Source organism: Equus quagga, chromosome 6, assembly GCF_021613505.1.
Source record: "Equus quagga isolate Etosha38 chromosome 6, UCLA_HA_Equagga_1.0, whole genome shotgun sequence".
NCBI classification, from domain to species: domain Eukaryota; kingdom Metazoa; phylum Chordata; class Mammalia; order Perissodactyla; family Equidae; genus Equus; species Equus quagga.
Window position 1 is genome coordinate 84,154,114 of NC_060272.1, and position 21,996 is coordinate 84,176,109.

The 21,996-nt window shown below is 37.3% G+C and overlaps 1 protein-coding gene across 8 annotated transcripts in view; it reads right to left on the minus strand.

Annotated features, from left to right (window-relative positions):
• The window catches only part of ERCC6L2 (ERCC excision repair 6 like 2), a 127,104-nt gene that overhangs the window by 27,894 nt on the left and 77,214 nt on the right, over positions 1-21,996 (minus strand). For all 8 annotated transcript variants that reach the window (XM_046663784.1, XM_046663787.1, XM_046663785.1 and 5 more), the window contains exons 14-17: positions 15,350-15,502; positions 11,272-11,352; positions 8,568-9,729; positions 3,387-3,541 (exon numbers count right to left, since the gene is read on the minus strand). In XM_046663784.1, coding sequence (XP_046519740.1) covers positions 3,387-3,541; positions 8,568-9,729; positions 11,272-11,352; positions 15,350-15,502 — 1,551 coding nt within the window. The remainder of the gene's footprint in view (positions 1-3,386; positions 3,542-8,567; positions 9,730-11,271; positions 11,353-15,349; positions 15,503-21,996) is intronic.

The window sequence follows — 21,996 nt, forward strand, 5'->3', positions numbered from 1 at the left end:
TATGATTACAGCTATATGACTTACAGCTGTATGACTACAGCTATATGATTACAGCTATATGATTACAGCTATATGACTACAGCTATATGATTACAGCTATATGACTTACAGCTATGTGTTACCCTGGTGCATTAAATGGTATAGGTCAACTCGGAGGGATTGAGTCTTCCTCTGCTGTAATTTTACTGTATGACATAGTACTTAGAGAAGTCAGCCACCGAGACGAGCAGGCTTATACGGACCATCCTTGGCTAGTCAACATTAGTGGCATGGGATTGGACCTCCTGCTTAGTGGCTTTAAGACTTCCCTGAATATTTTACACCCATCAGGGTTTGGTCATTAAACAACAAATTTCTTCATATATCCTGAAAAAGGTCTACTGAGTTGGTCCATGTGTGGTGGGGGAGCTATATGGCCTCAAAGTGCAGATTAGAAACCCAGGGAGTGGATATTCCAATTTGTTTCCTGGTAAAAAATGTCTCTTACTCTGAAAACCACTGTGAAGAGACAAGGTTTCTGATGAGATTGTGCTGTCCACCTCAAGGATGTTGGGGCTGGGGGCTGGCCCAGTGGCGTACTACTTAAGTTCACACGCTCTGCTTTGGTGGCCTGGGGTTTGCAGGTTTGCATCCCAGGTGTGGACATACACATTGCCCATCAAGCCATGCTGAGGCGGTGTCCCACAAACGAAAGAGAGGGAAGACGGGCACAGACATTAGCTCAGCAAAAATATTCCTCAAGCAAAAAGAGGAAGATTGGCAATACATGTTAACTCAGAGCCAATCTTCCTCATACACACAAAAAAAGGATTTTGTGGCTGGAAAAGGTTGAAAACTACTGGTATTGCTAATATAAGGATAAAGGAACTCCCCTGTCCCCAGCCCCCACCAATTAAAGGCAAAGTATATTTCTAGCATTTTGATTTTTACAACTTCCCTTAAGAAGGTTCTGAAGGGACTTCATTGCTTCTATATCTAGGGGTTGCTTCTCAGGTACATTTTGGGAGAAATTATATAGATATAAATTTCTTCTCTGAGAAATATTTAAATAAGCTAACAACCAATATCATTAAATTATTTCATTAACATCTACCACAGGAGTTTGCCAAATTATCTGACCTTTTCACATTAAAATTTGTTTGTCTGGAAAAGGGCATGGTTAAACAAAAAAGAGCATGGCTTTAAAAAAAGCCCAATATAAAAATTTAGCTGCCTGTTTAAAAGATCCTGAGGGGCCGGCCCGGTAGCGCAGCAGTTAAGTTTGCAGCTCTGCTTCGGAGGCCCGGGGTTTGCTGGTTCAGATCCCAGACACGGGCACAGCACTTCTTGGCACACCATGCTGTGGCAGGCATCCCACATATAAAGTAGAGGAAGATGGGCACAGATGTGAGCTCAGGGCCAGTCTTTCTCAGCAAAAAGAGGAGGATTGGCAGCAGATGTTAGCTCAGGGCTAATCTTCCTCAAAAAAAAAGAAAAATTAAAAAAAAAAGATTCTGAAATGCTTTTCATTCTAATACAGCAAATTTTTGGCAAAGCCAGCATATTTCTGCTTACGTTTTTCAGAGAGCTACTACAAGGTAGTCAAACTGTAGAAATGCCGTCTACAGTGTTGGTTGAGATGTGGTATATTCCTAGATCAAATGGGAATATCAAAACCCAGCATCCTCGGGCCCTGGAAGAACACCTCTGTGGGCTGTACTCTGGCATGGGGCCTTTGCACTAAACTGCAACATGCTAAAAGCACAGTGTTTCAAAGTCCATCATTACGCCGCCTCTAAGGATATTCTAAGACAAGTGACTGTTCCCCAGATCATTGAGTGGTCCCCACTGAAAACCCCAGGTGACAAATTTCCTTCAAACTCAGTGCTAGGGAAGACTCCCCTCTTCCCTAGAAGAGCTGGTATTTTTCCCTTAGGAACCACCACTTAGCTCTGTGTTTCTTGTCAGGGGTTACGGCATTTGGGTAGAACAATTCTTGGCATGTGGACGTGCCTCCCCTGGACAGCCATTTAGCAGTCCTGGCCTCCAGACCTTAATGCAGTCGGGCACTGGGGCATTGCGACCACCCAACTGCCCACATGTTTCCAAACGCACTAGATGAGAAGACACGAAATAAATTATTTATTTCCTTTGTTTTGTCTACCAGGAAACTCACTGAAATTTGTCATTTTAAAAAAATATGTGGGTAAGAACACTATGTGTTTTACATCTGCATTCTAACTTTCTGCCAGTCTTGAACTTCCAGTTTAATTTATATTTTCCATGGGCCTCAACTGCATTTTGTATTCTGATTTTACTGTTAAGAAGTCCAAATCCTTTGTTGAATCAGACGAGGTACAAGTAAATAAAGACAGCTTGACAGTTCAGAAGCATTTCCCCCCTTCATTCTTAAAAGTAGTACTAACTTGAAATAAAGTATCATTGTTGCATACAGTACACATTTTTTTCTTTCTTTTTTTTGAATAAGATTAGCTCTGAACTAACATCTGCTGCCAATCTTCCTCTTTTTTTGCTGAGGAAAATTGTCCCTGAGCTAACATCTGTGCCCACCTTCCTCTATTTCATATGTGGGACACCTGCCACAGCATGGCTTGATGAGCGGTGTGTAGGTCCACGCTTGGGATCTGGGCTGGGGGACCCCGGGCGGAAGCACAGTGAGCGAATTTAACTGCTACGCCACCAGCTGGCCCCTACCGTACACATTTTTAACTCCTATACATAAGGGGTCGAAAAACTACTCCACAGACACCTAGCTCTTAGGAATTAATAAAGAGTAATAAGACAAAGACAAGGAAATATTTTTTAAAACTTTTGATGAAAGAGACTATGTACAAATAACACATTTATTTATAAATTTAAATTTAAATAAATATAAATTTATTTATATAACAAAGCTTTATTTCTAGATAACAGCAATTTCAAATGAGAATAGCCCTTAGGAATTATTTATTATTTTTAACACTATAAAAACTCTTTTGCTAAAAATATAAATTCTATTTATAAGGCTAGTTTTTGTGTGTGTCTTCATTTTAGATGACAAATTTTGGAGGAAATCTAATCATGCACTGTGTTTTTTTCCATATGAGCACAAGTGATTTTGGTTTTGATTTAACTGCATGTTTCCCTCAGATTCATCATTTTTGGCAATCTTTATCGATGGAAAGTATTAAGCAACTCAGCATTATTAGGCATTTTGTATAGGTTTGTCTTTTAATATAAAACATCTTTGGGGACTATAGTGCCCCAAATGGTGTTGTTTTCATACTTATTTGTATGTCACCTATAGTCTTAGGAGGTACTTTTGAGGGAGTATTTAGAGAAGATCCTGTTAACTTCTGTGAAACGAGATAAAAACCAAAGATGACATTACCCTATGTCCTTCTTACCTTAGAAGTGCAAACAGCTATGTTAGCGGGAAGCTGGGAAAACTGCTTCAATTCAAATACGTCACGCGCTGCCCATCGGCTCATGTGGTTTTCAGCTCTGCTTGATCCGATCACATTCTGGTTCGAGTGAATGTAAGCCACCTCCCGAACACCATCTAGGAAGTAATTGATGTTTAGTAAGTGATGTCTCATTATGAAGCAATATGGTTCCACATATTCTTTAAAAATTATCAGCAATGCACTACAAAACAGATTATGCTTGTTTTATTTTTAATCTTTAAGAAAAATATTGTTTGTACGTTAACATCACACTATTATTTTTTAAAAACACTGAAAAGAGAAAGAGTTGAAATATATTGGTCTAGGTTAACTTGGAAATGACTTTTCCCTCTCATCACTATGAGAACTTCTGAGATTAGGTAACAATGTTTAGATTTAAACCTGAAAAGAGGGTTTTGGCGAAGAGAAAAGTCATGGTGGAGGGTTGTCTGTGTGTATTTGTTGTCTCTGTTGACTTAGAAAAATTGTTTATGAATCTGAAGAACAGCGCTCGCCTCCGCTGCCCACAGTGATGGGGCGGGAGTGGGGCTGGGGACCAGGGAGTTTCATTTGGTTGGCTTTGATCAGTTTTACTGTTGCTGTTTTGTCGTTTTTGTCATATGCCCAGAGAATGTCAAGACTGGGAGCTTTTTAGGAAATGAAAAAATTTAACTTACAGCTTTTATCTGAAAGAAGTTTAAAAAATGGCTACATTTTTTTATTGCTTTGCCTCTAGGCACCTAAAATTTACTTTTAAATTGTGGTCATCAAAGAGAAGGCTAGAACTGAGGTCTGCAGCAGCTCCCTCCAACAGCTCTGGCCAGAGCCTCAATCACCACCTTCAGCACGTGTGTGTTTCAGCCCTGGACCTCTCTCAACCAGAAGTGCCAATCACCTGAAAACAACCTGCTGTTAAACAACAAGACTAAAAGAGCAACTAAGATGATACTCTTCTTACATTTCCAAACATTAGGTAGTATATACGGCAACAGATTAAAACCATCAAAAGCATGGTTCTGGTAGAAAATTTACTCAGATTTTTCTTAATTTTGATGACATATTTTATGCATTATTCAAAGTAGCATTAGTTCCACACTAACTATTGACATATTTTATGCAGTAAAAAAACCCCCACAAAAAGTGAAAAAACTCAGCCGATTATTTAAAAAATAGTTTATGCAATAATTCCTCAAACCTAAAACCTAACTGTAGGGCACAAATCAAAGGATAGTCCAGTACTTAGTTACAACAGCCATCAAAACACACACCACAATCATCTTCTGAAGGAGACTACTAATAACCACAAAAGAAAGCTTTATTTGTAAATAAGTGAACACAATGATTAAGGTTTCTACATCAAAATATTTTCGCTTATATATCAGCTTCTTTCACATAGTTCTTTGAGTCCAACACTCTTGGAAGCAATGCTAAGTCTTAACATCACTTAACACATTCTCAGCAGATGGTAGCGGCAGGGGAAGTAGTTTTCCAATCTCTCTGAATCCCTACTTGAGACAGACAGCAAAACTATAGCCATGACAACTCTTACAACAAAATTAGATGATGAGATACCCCCATGAGCCCCAAAATACAAGCATGTGGGGACAAGCCACCAACAGCTACAAAGGGTCTGTGTGAAGGAAGAAGGAAGCAACAGGGTGGCATCCGATGGCTCTGAGAACAGGAAACCCAGAATAGACAACAGGTATTTACTGGAAAGCACAATGGGCCACCTAGAGAACAGCAGCTGAATCTGGGAAGGTTTTCTGCTCTCCAACACTGACTAGGTGCAAGGGGCGCAGGGGAGAAGGCCTGAAGGGGCTAGCACGGGCTAGCCCTTAAGAACTCCCCAAATGGACCCACCAGAGCTCCTGCCCAGGTCAGGGCCATGCAGTGAGGAAAAGCTCCTGGGAGGTCAAAATGAGCAGGATAGGAAGAACAGGGACAAGGGGAAGAGAAGGTCTAGAGCAAAGATGGGAGAGAATTCCACCACGGTTTTGAACAATACACAGAATACCAGATAGGGATCTCTGAGACATTAGAAAGGACTTCCTAAACTCTGTCTCATTTAAAAAATTCAAAGCAAATAATTTCTATAAAAATGAGCAACAGGGTCAAATCTCCTAAAAATTATTACAAGAGAAAAGAGAATAAGCAGAATAATATTCCTACAATGGCAACATGCCAGAAAGCCATGCTCACAAACAGATTAAAACTGTAACTGATTTCAAAATGAGGTAAAAGATTTTTAAGAAAATGATAAAATACAAGATCCAACAAGATAAATCAGAATTAGAATAACTCAGAAATAAGTGACAGAACTCAGAAAAGACAGAGAACTTAAAAAATATATATATATTTCAGAAATGAAAACTAAACTAGAAGGAACATAAGAAACACAGTATATACTGCTTTAAGAAAATTAGAAGGAATGTTTTTAAGAGCAAAAAGAAATGAAAAAGATAAAAAAGGATTTCAGAGAATGTAACAAATACTGAAGATAGGCAAAGAAGATCCAACATTTGAGTAACAGGAGTCCCTGAAGAAGAAAGCCAAAGGAATAGAATAAGTAACTAAAAATACTAGTATAAGAACGTTTTCCTGAAATAAAAACCGAATTGAAACTACACTATAAGAATATTGACACAGAATAACCAACACTGCTATGGACTGAATGTTTGTGTCCCCCCACATTCCTATGCTGAAGCTCCCAGTGCAATGGTATTTGGAGGTTAGGCCTTGGGAGATAATTAGGTCATAGAGATGGAGCTCTAATGAAAACGATTAGTGCCCTTACAAGAAGTGACACAAGAGGTGATTTCCCTCTCTGCCATGTGAGGACATAGCAAGAAGGCAACCATCTGTAAATCAGGAAGGAGGCCATAACCACAAACCAAACCATGCTGGCACCCTCATCTTGGACTTCCAGCCTCCAGAACTGTGGGAAATAAATGATGTTTAAGCCACCCAGTCTGTGGTACTTTCTTATAGCAGCCTGAGTCGACTAAGACAAACACCAAAACACAATCTAGTAAAACTACTGAATAATAATGAAAAGAAAAAAACCCCTTTGTGCATCTAGGGGGAAAAAGATGAACAGATGGCACACTACTTCATGCCAGAAGAAAATGAAGCTACATATTTAGGATACTCAAGAAAAGAAAGTGTGAGCCAAGAATTTTATATCCAGCAAAAATGACTTTTAAGTATAAAGAGCACAGACTGTTATCAACAAGAATCTCGGGAATATTATTCTCATGAGCACTTCCTGAGGGAACTACTAGAAAATAAGCTTCAGATGACCAAAATTACTCGAGAGACACTGACATAGGGACTGATGGGGAACATTAAATTTATAGTTACCTGCAAACAAGGATAATGACGTCTAAGAGGCGGGGCATTTACAGTGCAATGTCCGTATGTTCTGACAATGTAAACACAGTACATCCATTTTAAATGGGGAAGAAATGGGAGAACACATGCAAAAAACCCTTAATGTTTCCAGGAATCATAGTGCAGTAGTAGTGGTATTTTTATTCTTTGACTTTTGTGTAATATGGGATAAAACAAATGAGTAATTATGGAACGTTATAATTAAATCACTCCCTATATGCTTAAGAACCAGGATTATCAGTATGGAAGAAATGGTATACAAATGTGCTAGAGAAGAGGTTAAGTAAAAGCTCTATACTCTCAAGTTAAGCATCAATATAAATATGGAAGTATCAATAGAAACTCATCATGTATTTTATCATATATAAAAATACACATATGTACATAAACACATATATAAATATACACATAAGTATAAATATATATATACACACACATATAAATAGAAACATATGTACATATAAATATATATGTATGTACATACACACAAAAATAATCTGTCCAGTGAAAAGGCCCAGAAATAATGACCAAGCTAGTAGTAGCAATAATCATTCCTAGCACCAGACTGCGGTCTTGAAACACACTTTCTCACTAAATGAAACCAAGACTTCTTGGAGAAATGACTGATTCTAGGTCTGGGGCAGAAAATGTATAGATGATCCTGGAACATCTTGTAATACTAGATAGCAATCAAAGATGACTAGCATCATGTCAGAATGTCTCAGGAACCAACATTCTCATGTCCAAAGGCTCCCACTGTCCAAAGATGGGACAATTGAGCCTCAATGATATTAACTGCAGTGAATTGAGACTCATTAAATGTGTTTGAATCAATTAATTCATACTATTTTAAGAAAAGAATGGGTCATCCTCCACGGATGATAGGGAATCCGTTTATTATACTAAAAACTGGTAAAGATAGGAATTAAGTCTCTTTGCCTTCCCTGTATGAACTGTACTACTGGGTAATAGTAGATGAGGGGAAGTATCTCCTTATGGAAGCATTCTAACAAACAAATGAAGAAGAAATAAGAGAAGTAGAAAATATCATTTTGCTAACCTGAATGAATAAATAGTTACAGGCATTAAGCATCATTGGCTGCCAAGATTATAGAGACCAGCAAACATTTTGTGCCTCCCATGGTCTTGCCAAACTTTTGTCAAAGGGATTGAACTGGAGTTTGATACAGTCTCAGGAGCCAACTGCTCACTTGCAGGAAATACAGAGGGCAGAGAAATACGTTCAACTGTACCAATAGCACACAATCAGCAAAATGCAAATTGAGGAAAACTCTGCAGATAGCTCAAGTTCCTCAACAGATAAATCATAAGGAAATGAAAGAGAAGCAAGAGGAATCTTATAGATTGAAAGAGATTACATAAAGATTTTAAAAATAGGCAGGACAAAACTATAATGTTTAGGGATACACATTTGTGTGATAAAACCATAAAAATTGCCAAAAAGTAATTACTATAAAAGTTAGAATAATTAGTCTTTATAGGGGTAGGGGAGCTGTGATTCAGATGGGGCACATGGAGGGGGTCCTGGGGTAGATGACAAAGTTCTCTACCTCAACCTGAGTGGTCTTCCCTTTGTCCTGCCACTCACCCATTTCCTCATTTGTGCTTCAACATAGCATGTTGATTGCAGACCTATTTTATAAGCTAATTCAAGAATTTCTTACAGAACTATTTGATTGCACAAAACAAATATGTAAAGAAAAGTTTTCAGAATGTATCTGTAGTTACCTAAAAATTTATCCATTGATTCATACATCTGCGCTTGATCGACAACTCTCTCATTCGAAAATTTCATTGGTTTTCTGGGTATGAAAGTGCTATTTTTCTTATGGCTAGGCAATTTTGAAGAGAAACTGATTCTATCTTTCATAGTTTCTGGTCTATGGCTCTGTTTAGAGAAAGTGATGTCGCTAACAGATAAATCATCATCTGAGGATGAAAAATCATCAACAGTCTGAGAATTACAATCTCCGTCTGTTGCATACAGTTGGTTTGTTTTCTTCACCGTTTTAGGAAAAGTGTAAAGTTCTCTTTTCTTTTCTTTTTTTCTCTTAAACCTTAAAGAAGTAGTAGCTCTTTGCTTTCTTACTCTTGACTTGGAGGAAATTTCAATGTCATCAGACTCGTCACTAATATCACTGCTGCCTTTTCTCTTCATGATAGGTTTTAGGGTCAGGTTCTCAAGATTTAATTGTTTTGAAATTAGTCCATTTACTCTGAAGTCAGTCTTTTTATAATCACCATTATTTTTTATTTTTACAGGGTTTTCTGTTTCAGAATCTTCAGATCCATCCACAGGTGGCTTAAACCTTATACTGTTCTTAGGGACTTTCTGAGTTGTATATTGTGTGGGAAAGACGACGTCACTATCTTCCGATTCTGTGACATTCTGTAAAATGCAATGGTGGTCAGTTGTATTTTTAAAATTTTTCTCATCATCAGACTCAGAAGAAATCTTCTGTTCTAAAATCTTCTCACTTTTATCAAAAATGCATTTTTCATTTGGATTTAGGGTGTTGGCTAATTTCCGATATCTTGAAATACCAATAGAGTCTCGACTTTTATGACAATCAACATCTTTGGCTTCTGTTGAAAGGCACGTGGGTTGTTCATCAGAACTTTCATCATCAGAGGCAATATTTCCATCACCATCCTCAACTGCTTTAGACGTTGTCTCAAACACGTTAGAGAAACCACATTGGAGTAAGGTAAGTTGTGCGGGAAAACCTGATTTACTTGAGTCCCGTGGTTTGTTCTTAGCAGTCTTTAGTTTCGAGTTTCCCACTGCCTCCTCATCACTGAAATCACTGCAGAGATCACATGCCTCTTTGGCCAGTGGGTCTGCAGGTTGCTCTAGACCTCTGTGCTCTTGACAGTCAGGCTCTCTAGGCTATATAAGAAGCAATAATGGAAACATTAGAAAATGCTGAGATAATAATATCAAACTTATCACACAGGAAGGGAATTAAATTTGGGCAGATGATTTATATACAAGTACCTCACTTAGTATTTTCTAAAAGTACAAAATTTAATAAATAAATGTAAAGTATTTAATGTTCTGTCTGGTACACTCTTTCTCTTTTCAAGTTGAATAACTTTCAAAAACAAAGAAAAGTTTAAACTACAATACCACATGATCAAATGATTTATAAGAAAAGCACAGAGCAGAGTGGTCAGCTGCTAAGATGCTGGGGCCGATTCTGGTCTCAAAAGTGAAAAGCACACAATTTATTGCTTACTGCAGTCCAGCAGATACTTCTAATCATGCTTTGCCAACAAAACAAATTTGTAGGAGTTAACGAAGTAGAGTTCACAACTGGAAAATAGTTCTAATTGATTAAAAATAAGAATGAGATATGATGCGATCTTGACCACTAGAAATAAAGAAAATATTGAAGATACTAAGTAAAATTTGCTAAAAATTTAATCCAATAATTATTTTATTCACATAAATCAGAACTAAAATATATCCTTCAGTTTCTTAAAACTGAGACTTTATTAGCAAAAGATTTAGGGAAAGTATTATCCAGTAATACTTCTGCCAACACTTGATATTCATGTATTTCTATAAACTTAGAAAAATATTCACTCCATATGACAAATCATTGGGCTGGTATAAATTTATAGTTAAGTCCCCAAAACAAACAAGAAAAAACCAGCAACAACAATAACAAAAAAACCTTCCATGCATATTCTTTACTTTTAAAAAAGGCCTAATGATGACAACACAGGATTTGTAGAATATGAGATGAGAAACTACTAAAAAGACCACAAGATCAAGGATTCAAACGAAATAGAGGGTCTGCTTGGGTCAGAGAATGATTCTGATGTCCGGATTTAATCATCTTAAATGTGCATTGATTACTATTTTTCCATTTAATTTGTTATTTAGTAAAAAATTATTTATTTAGGTTGGACTGGTCACCTTTACAGTGTATTTAATTTTGAATTTACAGTTTGGTATAGTTAAAATTCCAGTTTGGATGTAAATGCCTGATGATTGCTCCTGAATTTGTTTTTATGATATGAAATGTTAAATTAGCCTAAATTATTAATTTTACTGACAGGCCTCTGACTTTTTGTCCTTGATTTTTTTTTTTAAAGAACTTGGCTTTTTTTTTTTCTTTTTCTCCCCAAATCCCCGTGGTGCATAGCTGTATATTTTAGTTGTGGGTCCTTCTAGTTGTGGCATGCGGGACGCTGCCTCACCATGGGTTGATGAGCGATGCTACGTCCGCGCCCGGGATACGAACTGGTGAAACCCTGGGCCGCCGAAGCGGAGTGTGCGAACTTAACCACTCGGCCACGGGGGCCGGCCCCATAAAGACATTTTCTTTACTCATTGAGAAATAAATGAAAAAGGAAAAGAAACAAAATTTTCACAGTACATCTTTTCTAGAAATTCTAGGCTACAGATTCAAAAATGGCTTACTGTTTCTGGTTTGTGTACTCGAGGTTCCTCTTTCAACCAAGTTGTGGCTGTCATAATCCCAGCTTCCACTTGGCCTTCTCTCTGTGAAGAATGCAAATAACTGTGTAATATATGGGGTGAAAAACCCCAGATAAACACAAGCGACGGCATGCTAAAACTTGGGAGTTAAGAAAGGACAACAGAGTGCAGCTTGCTTTAGCTCTCTTAACGCTATTTTTCAATTTTCTAATTAAGGAACTCATATACAGTTTAGAAAACATTTAAAAATACTCATAACTCTTAGGTAGTAGGGAGACATACCAGAAGTGAGCTGGGCCATAAAATACTCCTACTTCTTGTCTTAAAGCTTACTTTTTCAGATAGAAAACTAATTATGTTTTTCAGCCAACTCCACTAAAAGCTCTAGTGGGGGGGTAAAGTGAAAAAATGTTATATATTTACCCAGTAACAATATCCATAATAACCATGTCTATATAATAATTATAGTAAGGACATATTAGCAACATTTCAAACAATCACAGATAATGTTGAGTATTGGGAACTTGACATTCTAGCCTATATTACTAGTGTATTTATTGTTCATATTCATTAAAATATGCTTAGTGATTCCTTCGGTGTAGTAGACATCAAAATAAAAAGGTCCATCTAACACGAAACTAAAAATAAAAGACCATTATATAATAGACTTGCTACATCTTTTGGGAAAGTATTTATGCTTTTAAAGCTTTTGGTATGTCCTTGAGCAGAGGTATTTAATGGCCTAGATTCTAGAATATTAAATTATTCTTCAAAAGGAAATCAATTTATTTCACTTTTTAAGGCTTTATTTATTGATAGAACACGAGAAAACAATACTACTATCACCAGGGCTACAAATGCCCTACTTACAAATACACAGATATACCAATGGCCTGATATCCAGGGCAACAAGTGAGAATCTCCCCACAGAGCTCTAGAGAACGATAAACAGTTCCTGAACTGCCCTTGAGAGCTTTTCTCTCAATGCCTATAGGCTATTACTGTAAGGGAATGGGAAGCCTCCTTCACAGTACTGCCTTTTTTTTTTCCAACAGAAGCTAAATGGCTACAACAGCTGCAACTGGCAGCATCAGAAATCCTCAAGCTATCAGAATCCCTTTATGATAGGTAAATGGCAACTCCAGTCTTCTGCTGCTCAGGCCAAACACCTTGGAGTCATCCTTAACTCTTTTCTCATACGCTATATCTGATCCATTAGCAAATCCTGTGAGCCCCACCTGGGTAATATATATCCAGAATCCAGCCACTTCTCAGGCCATCCACCACTATGAAACTGGCCCAAACCACCATATTCTCTTGGCTGGATTACTGCAGTATCCTCCTACTTGTCTTCTTGCTTCTGCTCTTGTACTTGCACAGTCTAATTCTTAATATTTAGTCTAGATGCTTTAGATCAGATCTGTCATTCTTCTGTTCAGAGACCTCTAATTGCTTTTTGTCTCACTCAAAGTCAAAGTCCCTGCATGATCTGGCTTCCTGTCATCTCTCTGGCCCCGTCTTTGGCTCTCTTGCTTACTCCACTCCAGCCACTCTGGCCTCCCTGTCATTTGGAAGTCATGCTGGGCATGTTCCTCCCTCAGAGGCTGTGCATTTGTTCCTCTGTCTAAAACACATCTTCTGCCCTCGTCTCCTCAAAAAATCAAACGCAACCTCAGGGAGCACTGCCTTGGCTATCCCATCTAAAATTGCAGCACTCTTTCCTGGACAGTCTCCCTATTTCCCTTCCCCACTCTATCTTTTTTTATTGAGATACAATTTACATATAACACTGGGGACACTTAAGGTGGACAATGTGTTGATTTGACACATTTATATATTGCAATATCATTCCCCTGTAGCTTTAGCTAACACCTCTATCAAGTCACATAGCTATCATTTCGTTTTTGTGGTGAGAACACTTAAGATCTAGTCCCTTAGCAATTTTGAAGTCTATCATACAGTATTGTTGACTATAATCACTACGCTGTGCGCGAGATCTTCAGAACTGCTTCATCTTCCACCTGCTCTATTTCTATCCTTACAACCTATCATCATGCTACACTATATGCTTCACTTATTTTTTCTGTTTATTATTTGTCTCCCTCAAATAGAATGTAAATTTTTTGCAGGCAGGATTTTTTGTCTATTTTATTAATTTCTGCATGCCTTGCTCTATGATGTACCTGATATTTAGCATATACTCAATAAATATTTGTAAAATTAACTCTCAATATCTATCTCTAAAGGGAAATCATGATATAGATAACAGAAAGTCAATGCAAAATAGGACAAAATTGCCCAGAAGTCATCAGATTAAAAGTGTTCTATAAATTCAAATTTCTACATCTTAAGACATTTTAAAAGGGATTTTCTACAACCTTTAAAAATTAAAAATGTATCACAGGAAATACTTCCTTTATAAGATAAGCTTCCATTGTACACTGCTTAGAATAATAATATTTTAAAACATCATCTGGCCAAAAGGAGCACGAATCTAATCAGGCATGAACAATTTTAAATTCTAGTTGATACAAATGAGAAATTTTAATTCAAAATTTAATTGAATAATCGAGTGCTGATGATGCGCTTCGCAAGAAGTTGAACACATTTTACCATAAACAAAATATAGTACATGGAGGGTCCTGTCACTAATAAACAATCCTGGGGGAGAAACAAGATATACTTAGGACAACCAGAGAACAAGGTTAATAATTTGTCATGCTGAATATCTTATCTAACACTTGTTTAACAAAGGTGGCTATTCTGATAAAATAGAGAACTAAACTATTTGATATATGGCAAAAAACAGGATAAGTACTATAATGCTAAAATATTTTATAGAAAATGATTTCAAATTAGAAACATGGCTATAGGCTGGTATGTTGGGTAGAGCTCTGAAATGGAGGTAGGTTCTGAGGGGGGCCTGGAGGACAAACAAGGCTATTGATTAGAGAAGAGGAATGGGAAAGAACAAGTCCATGAAAGAAACGGCATATTCAAAACAAGAAAAAGAGAGAAAGGGGGACTTTAAATGGACTACTCAATTCAGAACCAAATAGTTACTATAAAATAAAAACTCAGCAGTATACATCAGACATTGTGTAAGAGTTGTAATATTCACAAGACACAAATAATATATACCTTCCTCTCCCCGTCCCTCAGTGATCACTCTGAATTGCTACTGAACCTGCTAACACACGCTCACTGACATCACACGTTCATTACGTAAACGTTCTCTTCCACCTCCTGTCAAGAAGGTCCAAGTTCTTGAAGAACAGGGACCAAGTGTTCCTTGAACTGTTTCTATGGTACTTAGTTGATAAATGAAGTACATTAAGGTTTTACAACAAAGTCCTGGAACTTCAGGGATATATTCTTAAATTTTCTGAGACTTAGTTTCCTCATCTCTATGATGAGAGGGTTGCAAAAGATGATATTCCACGATTTTATGAAACTCCTGTCATTATCAACTAGAAAATAGGTTAATATCCTTAGTATTCTGGTATATTAAAGAATTTAAAAGACTTTTTTAAAAGGACATAAATATCCTATTTGAGGAATAAGAAACATCTGTGTGCTGAGGATGAACACAACTGGGAGAGTTTGAAATATTGGTGTGGAATTTTTATTGGGAACAGAAAACAAAAATCTCTGTGAGACATGAGGGTGAATCTCAGGGAGTATTTGGTCACTTAATCAAAACATATTTTATATTTTTGTTTATTTAGAAAAGTCTTTTTTAGTTCTTGACTTCAACAGCTGTTTTCAAAATAATAAATTTCTCTTCGCTAGTCTGAAAATCGCCTTGGAAGTCACACGGCCTAGTACATGTATCTGTATTTTTGTGTGTATCTTATTTATAACTACGCATGGGAAAATCTTAGTTTAGAGGTACAACAATTCATTTCCTATTTCTCTAAAAGAAGAAATTTAAACATAAGGCATTTTTTATAAGTAAACCAAAAATTCCTCTGAAAAGGCACCAGCAATTCTATTTCAAGTTTCCTGAGGGAAATAACTGTGTTTAACATATTGAAAAGGTCAGAGAACAATTTCACACCTCCAGGATGTCCCTGGTAAGACAAGACTCGTGGGACCTTAGTTTGAAGAGATTATAGACCCCAAAAAGCTCTCCTTGATGCTCTTTTGATCCTTGAACTGCTTCAAAATATCGCTTGGCATTTTCACTTCCGACCACCACACAGTGAAGTTGCTAAAACAGAAAAAACACAAGATGTTTTTGAAGTGTTTGCTCAAACAATACGTCAGACTTTCCTGGCATTCCCTGTATATACACAGCTTTAGCTGGAGTAGGCAGAATCTCCTTAGAGAGGAAATTTTAATTTCCCTAGCAGACATTGCCATTATGGTAAAATAATAATAATCTGGACGGCCTTATTGAAGAAGAGATCTTCCATTTCCTATTTTATCTGTTTTCTACCAATTGAGTCAAGATCACATCTCTATGGAATAGCCACCTGATGTAAAATGTTTCATAATAAAGGCATACATTTGAATACACTTTTCTCCTTTCTAGACTCTTATTACAATAGAACTACTAAAACTGGCACAAATAAGCACTGTATCACCAAAGTTAAATTAAAATCTAAAGCAATTATATGACGATAATGTTGTTGCCAAACTAACTGTGGCCATGGTTACATTGTCAACTAACAGCAAAAACCCAATCACTGTTTAGAAACACTGCATCTTTGAAACAACTGTGACTACAGAAAGAACACTGACATGGACCACTTCAGTATCAACATGAATGTGCTTCTTTCTTTATTGGGTGTTTTACTAAATGTAATGTGAATATAATCTGATTAACCCTATGTACACTTTGTTTCTTGGGAGAAACAAAGAATGCACAGAATAAAAAATAACTTCAGTCTACTGTTGATGGAAGGATTAGTAAGAGGCGGTACTTTATTGATTTTCATCAGAGCTGATTTGCACAGGAATAAATTACTCTAGGCAACTAAAATTATTCTTATTAACTACAGCTGCTACTTATTGCTACTCTTTAGCTGCTACTTACTACATGTGTAAGACTTTTACATTCTCTTTTAATCCCTACAACCCTATAAGACATCATCATCTCTCTTTTAGAAATAAAGAAACTTAAGTTTAGAGAAATGAAGTGCCTTGCTCGCAGCTGCCCAGCTAGGAAGTGTCATTTCAAGAATTTATACCTGGGTTTGGCTGAATCCAAAATTTATACTTGTAACAATTTTTCATCTCCAAGATGTCCCTCTTAAAACAAGACCCTTGAGACCTTAGTTTGAAGAAGCTATGGATCACCATACCGACTTGATCAGTTTGATATCAATGTCCCAGAAACACGGGCTCTAGTCCTGGGAATACAGAATCACAATAGCAACTGACGCATCTCACGGCCCAGCTCCCCGATGATGTCACCCTTGCTACTGACTCTCCCTTAAACACGATATTGTCAGACTGCAGGGTTACCAAATACAATCACCAAAGTAATCTGTAAGCATTAATCTGAATCTTTATAATTGCCTACCAACGTTTTATTACAAAATTTATAGAAGGCACATTATTTTGTACTTAAAACAAGTTATCTAAAGTGGCTCTAGTAAACATGAAGGCCAGATGCATCCATCTGTGGGCTAACTACAAAAAAATCATGTTGGAATTCAAGAGAGTAGGGAAAAAAATCAGTAATTAGAAAATGTAGCTTAGTTTCTAGCTCAAGAAAACTACAAAATTGGATTTCTTCACAGCAATATAAAAGATATGCAAGAATTAAATAGAAGAAAAGGAATGTTCGTCATGTTAAGGAGTTCATGACCCCTTCCTCCACCTTCAAGGCCAGTAGGTAGCATCTTCATATCTTTTTCTCTGACCCTCTGCTTCTGCTGTCACATCTTCTCTCCTTTCTCTGACCCTCCTGCCCATCCTTCTCCCTTTATAAGGACCCCTGGTGATTACATTGGGCCCATCCAGATAATCCAGGTGGGTTCAGAGGATTAGGTTGTGGATATCTTTGAGGGGACCATTATTAAACCTACCATAGCAAGGACGTGCAAAAAGAATGATGGGGCTTGTCAAAATGACACAGAAGCCACCTTGAAGGGGTTCCCACTGGCCAAAAATGAGACAGTTTGAACATCAAAATAAATAGTGATATTCAGTAGGCTGTAATCTGTTACTAAAATAGGATCCCATGAGTCCACACAGATTGAAGAAATAAATAGAAGAGAAGAGAAAGCTCTACAAGTCTAAAATTAAGGTGTTGGCAGGGCCATGCTCTCTCTGAAAGTCCTAAGGGAAGACCCTTTCTTTCCTCTTCCTAGCTTCTAGTGGTTGCTGGTGATCCTGGGCATTCTTTTTTTTCTCCTTTAATTATTTTATTGAGGTCATATTGCCCTATAGCAGTGTGTAAATTTCAGGTGTACATCACTCTATTTCAGCTTCTATATAGACTGCATCATGTTCACCACCAATGGTCTAGTTTTATGTGTCGCTATATATATATACACACAGACGTGCTCCTTTAGCTCTTTCACCCTCGCTCTACCCTCTTCCCCTCTGGTAATCACCAACCTGTTCTCCTTATCTATGTGTTTATCTTTCACATACAAGTGAAATCATGTGGTATTTGATTTCTCTGTCTGACATTTCACTTAGCATAAAGCCTTCAATTTCCATCCATGTTGTTGCAAGTGACGCAATTTTGTCTTTTTTATAGCTGAGTGTATTTCACTGTGTGTGTGTGTGTGTATACATATATCACATCTTCTTTATCCACTCATCCCTTGATGGGCACCAAGGTTGCTTCCAAGTCTTGGCTATTGTGAATAATGCTGTGATGAACATAGGGGTGCATATATCTTTTTGAAATAGTGATTTCACATTCTTTGGATAAATACTCAGTAGTGGGACGGCTGGATCACATGGTATTTCTATTTTTAATTTTTTGAGAAATCGCCATACTGTTTTCTGTAGTGGCTGTACCAGTTTACACTCCCACCAGCAGTGTATGAGAGTTCGCTTTTCTCCACACCCTCTCTAACACTCATTATTTCTTGTCTTGTTAATTATAGCCATTTTGATGGGTGTAAGGTGATATCTCATTGTAGTTCTGATTTGCATTTCCCTAATAATTAGTGATACTGAACATCTTTTCATGTGCCTGTTGGCCATCTGTATATCTTCTTTGGAAGATGTCTGTTCATATCTTTTGTCCATTTTTTGACTGAGTTGCTGCTTTTTTTGTTGTTCAGTTGTATGAGTTCTTTATGTATTTTGGAAATTAACCCCTTGTCAAATATATGATTTGCAAATATTTTCTCCCAGTTGGTGTGTTGTCTTTTTATTTTGATGGTTTCCTTTGCCATGCATAAGCTTTTTAGTCTGATGTAGCCCTACTTGTTTATTTTTTCTTTTGTTTCTCTTGCCTGAGGAGAAACAATATTCAAAAAAGATACCGCTAAGACTGATGTCAAAGAGTGTACCACCCATGTTTTCTCCTAGGATTATTATGGTTACAGGTCTTACATTCAAGTCTTTAATCCATTTTGAGTTAATTTTTGTGTGTGGTATAAGATAATGGTCTACTTTCATTCTTTTGCATGTGGCTGTCCAGTTTTCCCAACACCATTTATTGAAGAGACTCTCCTTTCTCCATTGTATGTTCTTGGTCCGTTTGTCAAAAATTAGCTGTCCATGGATGTGTGGGTTTACTTCTGGACTTCAATTCTATCCCATTGATCTGTGTGTCTGTTTTTCTGCCAGTACTATGCTGTTTTGATTACTATAGCTTTGTAGTCTATTTTGAAGTCAGGGAGTGTGATACCTGCAGCTTTGTTCTTTTTTCTCGACAAAAAGAACTACAACCTCTGGCATTCCTTGGTTTGCAGCTGCATCACTCCAATCTTTGGTTCCGTTATCACATGCATTCTCCCTATGTCTGTCTGTATTCAAATTTCCCTCTTATAAGGATATCAGTCATTGGATTAGGGCCAACCCTAATTCACTACGATCTCATCTTAACTTAATTACATCTGCAAAGACTCTACTTCCAAATAAAATCCTCTTCACAGGTACCAGGGGTTAGGACTTCAAGGTCTCTTTTTCTGGGGTCAGGGAGAGAGAGATAATTCAATTTCTAAGAGAGACTTTGTCAAAGATTTCTCCATTTAAGTTCATGAGAGATATTGTTCTGTAATTTTCTGTTCTTGTAATCTCTTTGTCAAGTTTTGATATCAGGATTCTTCTATCTTTCTAAAGTAAATTGGAAGTGTTCCCTCCTCCTCTGCCTTCAAAAAGAATATTAAATGTTTGATAGAATTCACTGCTGAAGTCATCTAGGCCGGGATCTTTCTTTGTGAGAAAGTTTTGATTAAAAATTCACTTTATTGACAATGTAGGGCTATTATCTTCCCTCATTTGTAGTTATTGCTTCTAAGTATCCAGTATCACTAATAGGAAGTTAGATGTCTATCTAATTCTAGTACAGTCACCCCTCCGTGTCTGCGGGGGATTGGTTCCAGGACTATACTGGGATGCCAAAATCCAAGGACGCTCAAGTCCTTTATTATAAAATGGCACAGTATTTGCAGATAACATATGCATATCCTCCCTTATACTTTAAATTATCTCTTGATTACTTATAATACTTAATACAATGTAAATGCTATGTAAATAATTGTTATGCTATATTGCTTAGGAAATAATGATGAGAAAATAAAGTCTGTATGTGTTCAGTAATGATGCAGTGATCGTAGGCCTGATCTGCAGCTGGTTGGATGCTTGGATGCAGAACCTGTGGATATGGAGGGCCAACTGCACTACTGCACATAACTTTTCTCTCCAGAAAGTTATCTCTAGAAATTTTAAGGACTTCTCATTTTATCTCTGGTGTTTTGCAGTTAAGACGGTGTAAGTGTAGGTCTATTTTCATTCATCCTATTTAGCATTGGGTGGGCCCATATAATCTGTGGACTCTTGTTTTCTACTTTTTATGTTGCTTTCTTTATTTAGGGTTTCTTCCCTTCTCTTCCTTTTGTTAGCTTCTTCAACTATAAGACTGATATTAGACTTCTAGATCTAGCATGCATTTCCCCTAACTTTTCTTACATGTATTCTATCTCTGTCCTTTTGCTCTGTAATCTAGAAGAATTGTTTGACTTTTCTTTTATATGAAAACTTTGGTCTTTGTTACTTAGCCTATTCCAGAGTTTTTCATTTTCTGGATCTCTAATGGATTCTTTTCCTAGTAGTCTGTTCTTTTTTCAGGATCCTACAACCTCACTTACCTTTTGAAAATATTATTAATATTTCTTTAAAAATCTCCTTTACTCTTTTCTATTAATTCTGTTTTCCTTAATGTTAATTTCTTTTTTTTTTTTGAGTGCCTGTATTAGTTCCTATGGCTCTTGTAACAAATTATCACAAACTTAGTGGGCTAAAACAACAGAAATTTATTATCTTACACTTCTGGAAGAGAGAAGTCTGAAATCAGTATTACTGGTCCAAAATCAAGATGCCATACTCCCTCCAGAGGCTCTAGGGAGAATCTATTCCTTGCCTTTTTCAGCTTCTGGTGGCTGCCAGCAGTCCTTAGCCATGTGACCATGTAGGGGAGGAAGACATTTCCTCTACCCTCTCTGGGTTCTTCTGGCCAGAGAACAAATTAAATTCACAAGGGACACAATAGCAGGAGAAAATTAAACAAAGCTTTATACCCTGTATACATGGGAGAGGCTCAGGCAAGCTGAGCAACTCTCCAAAATGGCTGAAGCCACCACCTTAAATATCATATTCAGCTAAAGACAAAGGAGGATTTTGGGGGTGGGGGGAGTCAGTTACAGGAGGTTACCAGACAAGTGCAATAAACAGCAATAAGATTATTATGCAGATTTAAGTCCTTGCCTTCTGTATTGATAGGAATTTCTAGAGATAAGGTCATCCCCCCTACTTCCTGGTACAGAGAGAGAGACAACTTTACAGATGGAGATTTCCTTTACAAATGTAAATGTCTCTTAAAAAAAGGGTAAGTAAATTCTACTTTTCAGTTGCTTTCCTGTCTGCAGTGTATTAAAAGTAACCAGCCCCAAATAATCCTCATGCCAAAGAGACATATCTTGGGGTGGCCAGTTCCAGGCCCCCACAACCACATCACTCTGTCTCTTCTGTCTGTGTCAGATTTCCCTTTGCTTCTTTCTTATAAGGACACTTGTGATTTGGGCCCACCTGGATAGTCCAGCCTAATCTCCCCATCTCAAAATTCCTTAATTTAATCACATCTGCAAAGATCCTTTTTTCCACGTAAAGTAACATTTATAGGTTCCAGGGATTAGGACCTGATGTCTCTGAGAGCCATTTTCATAGTATTTATTTTCCTAAAGTGTGCAATAATTATTTTTCAGGTATTCATCTGTCTTCAAGTGCCTTACACGCTTCTCTCAGCCTACTGCAGTGATTATTCAAGGCCAGGGTAGGCGCAAGTATCTAACGTTCTGAGGAATGGAGGCACTTTCTTCTTGATTTCAGCAAAAATTTGGAGCTCTGTCTTGCTTCTTTGCTTCCAGAGTTTTCCAGTATTTATTGTTCCTACTTGAGAGCAGACACCTCTGTTGGCTGCAGTTTGGTACAATGGGAGTAAGATTGTAAGGGTTAAACCACCTTGCTAGATCAGCAATGACACCCTAAAGGGGAGGTGCCACCGTCACCCCA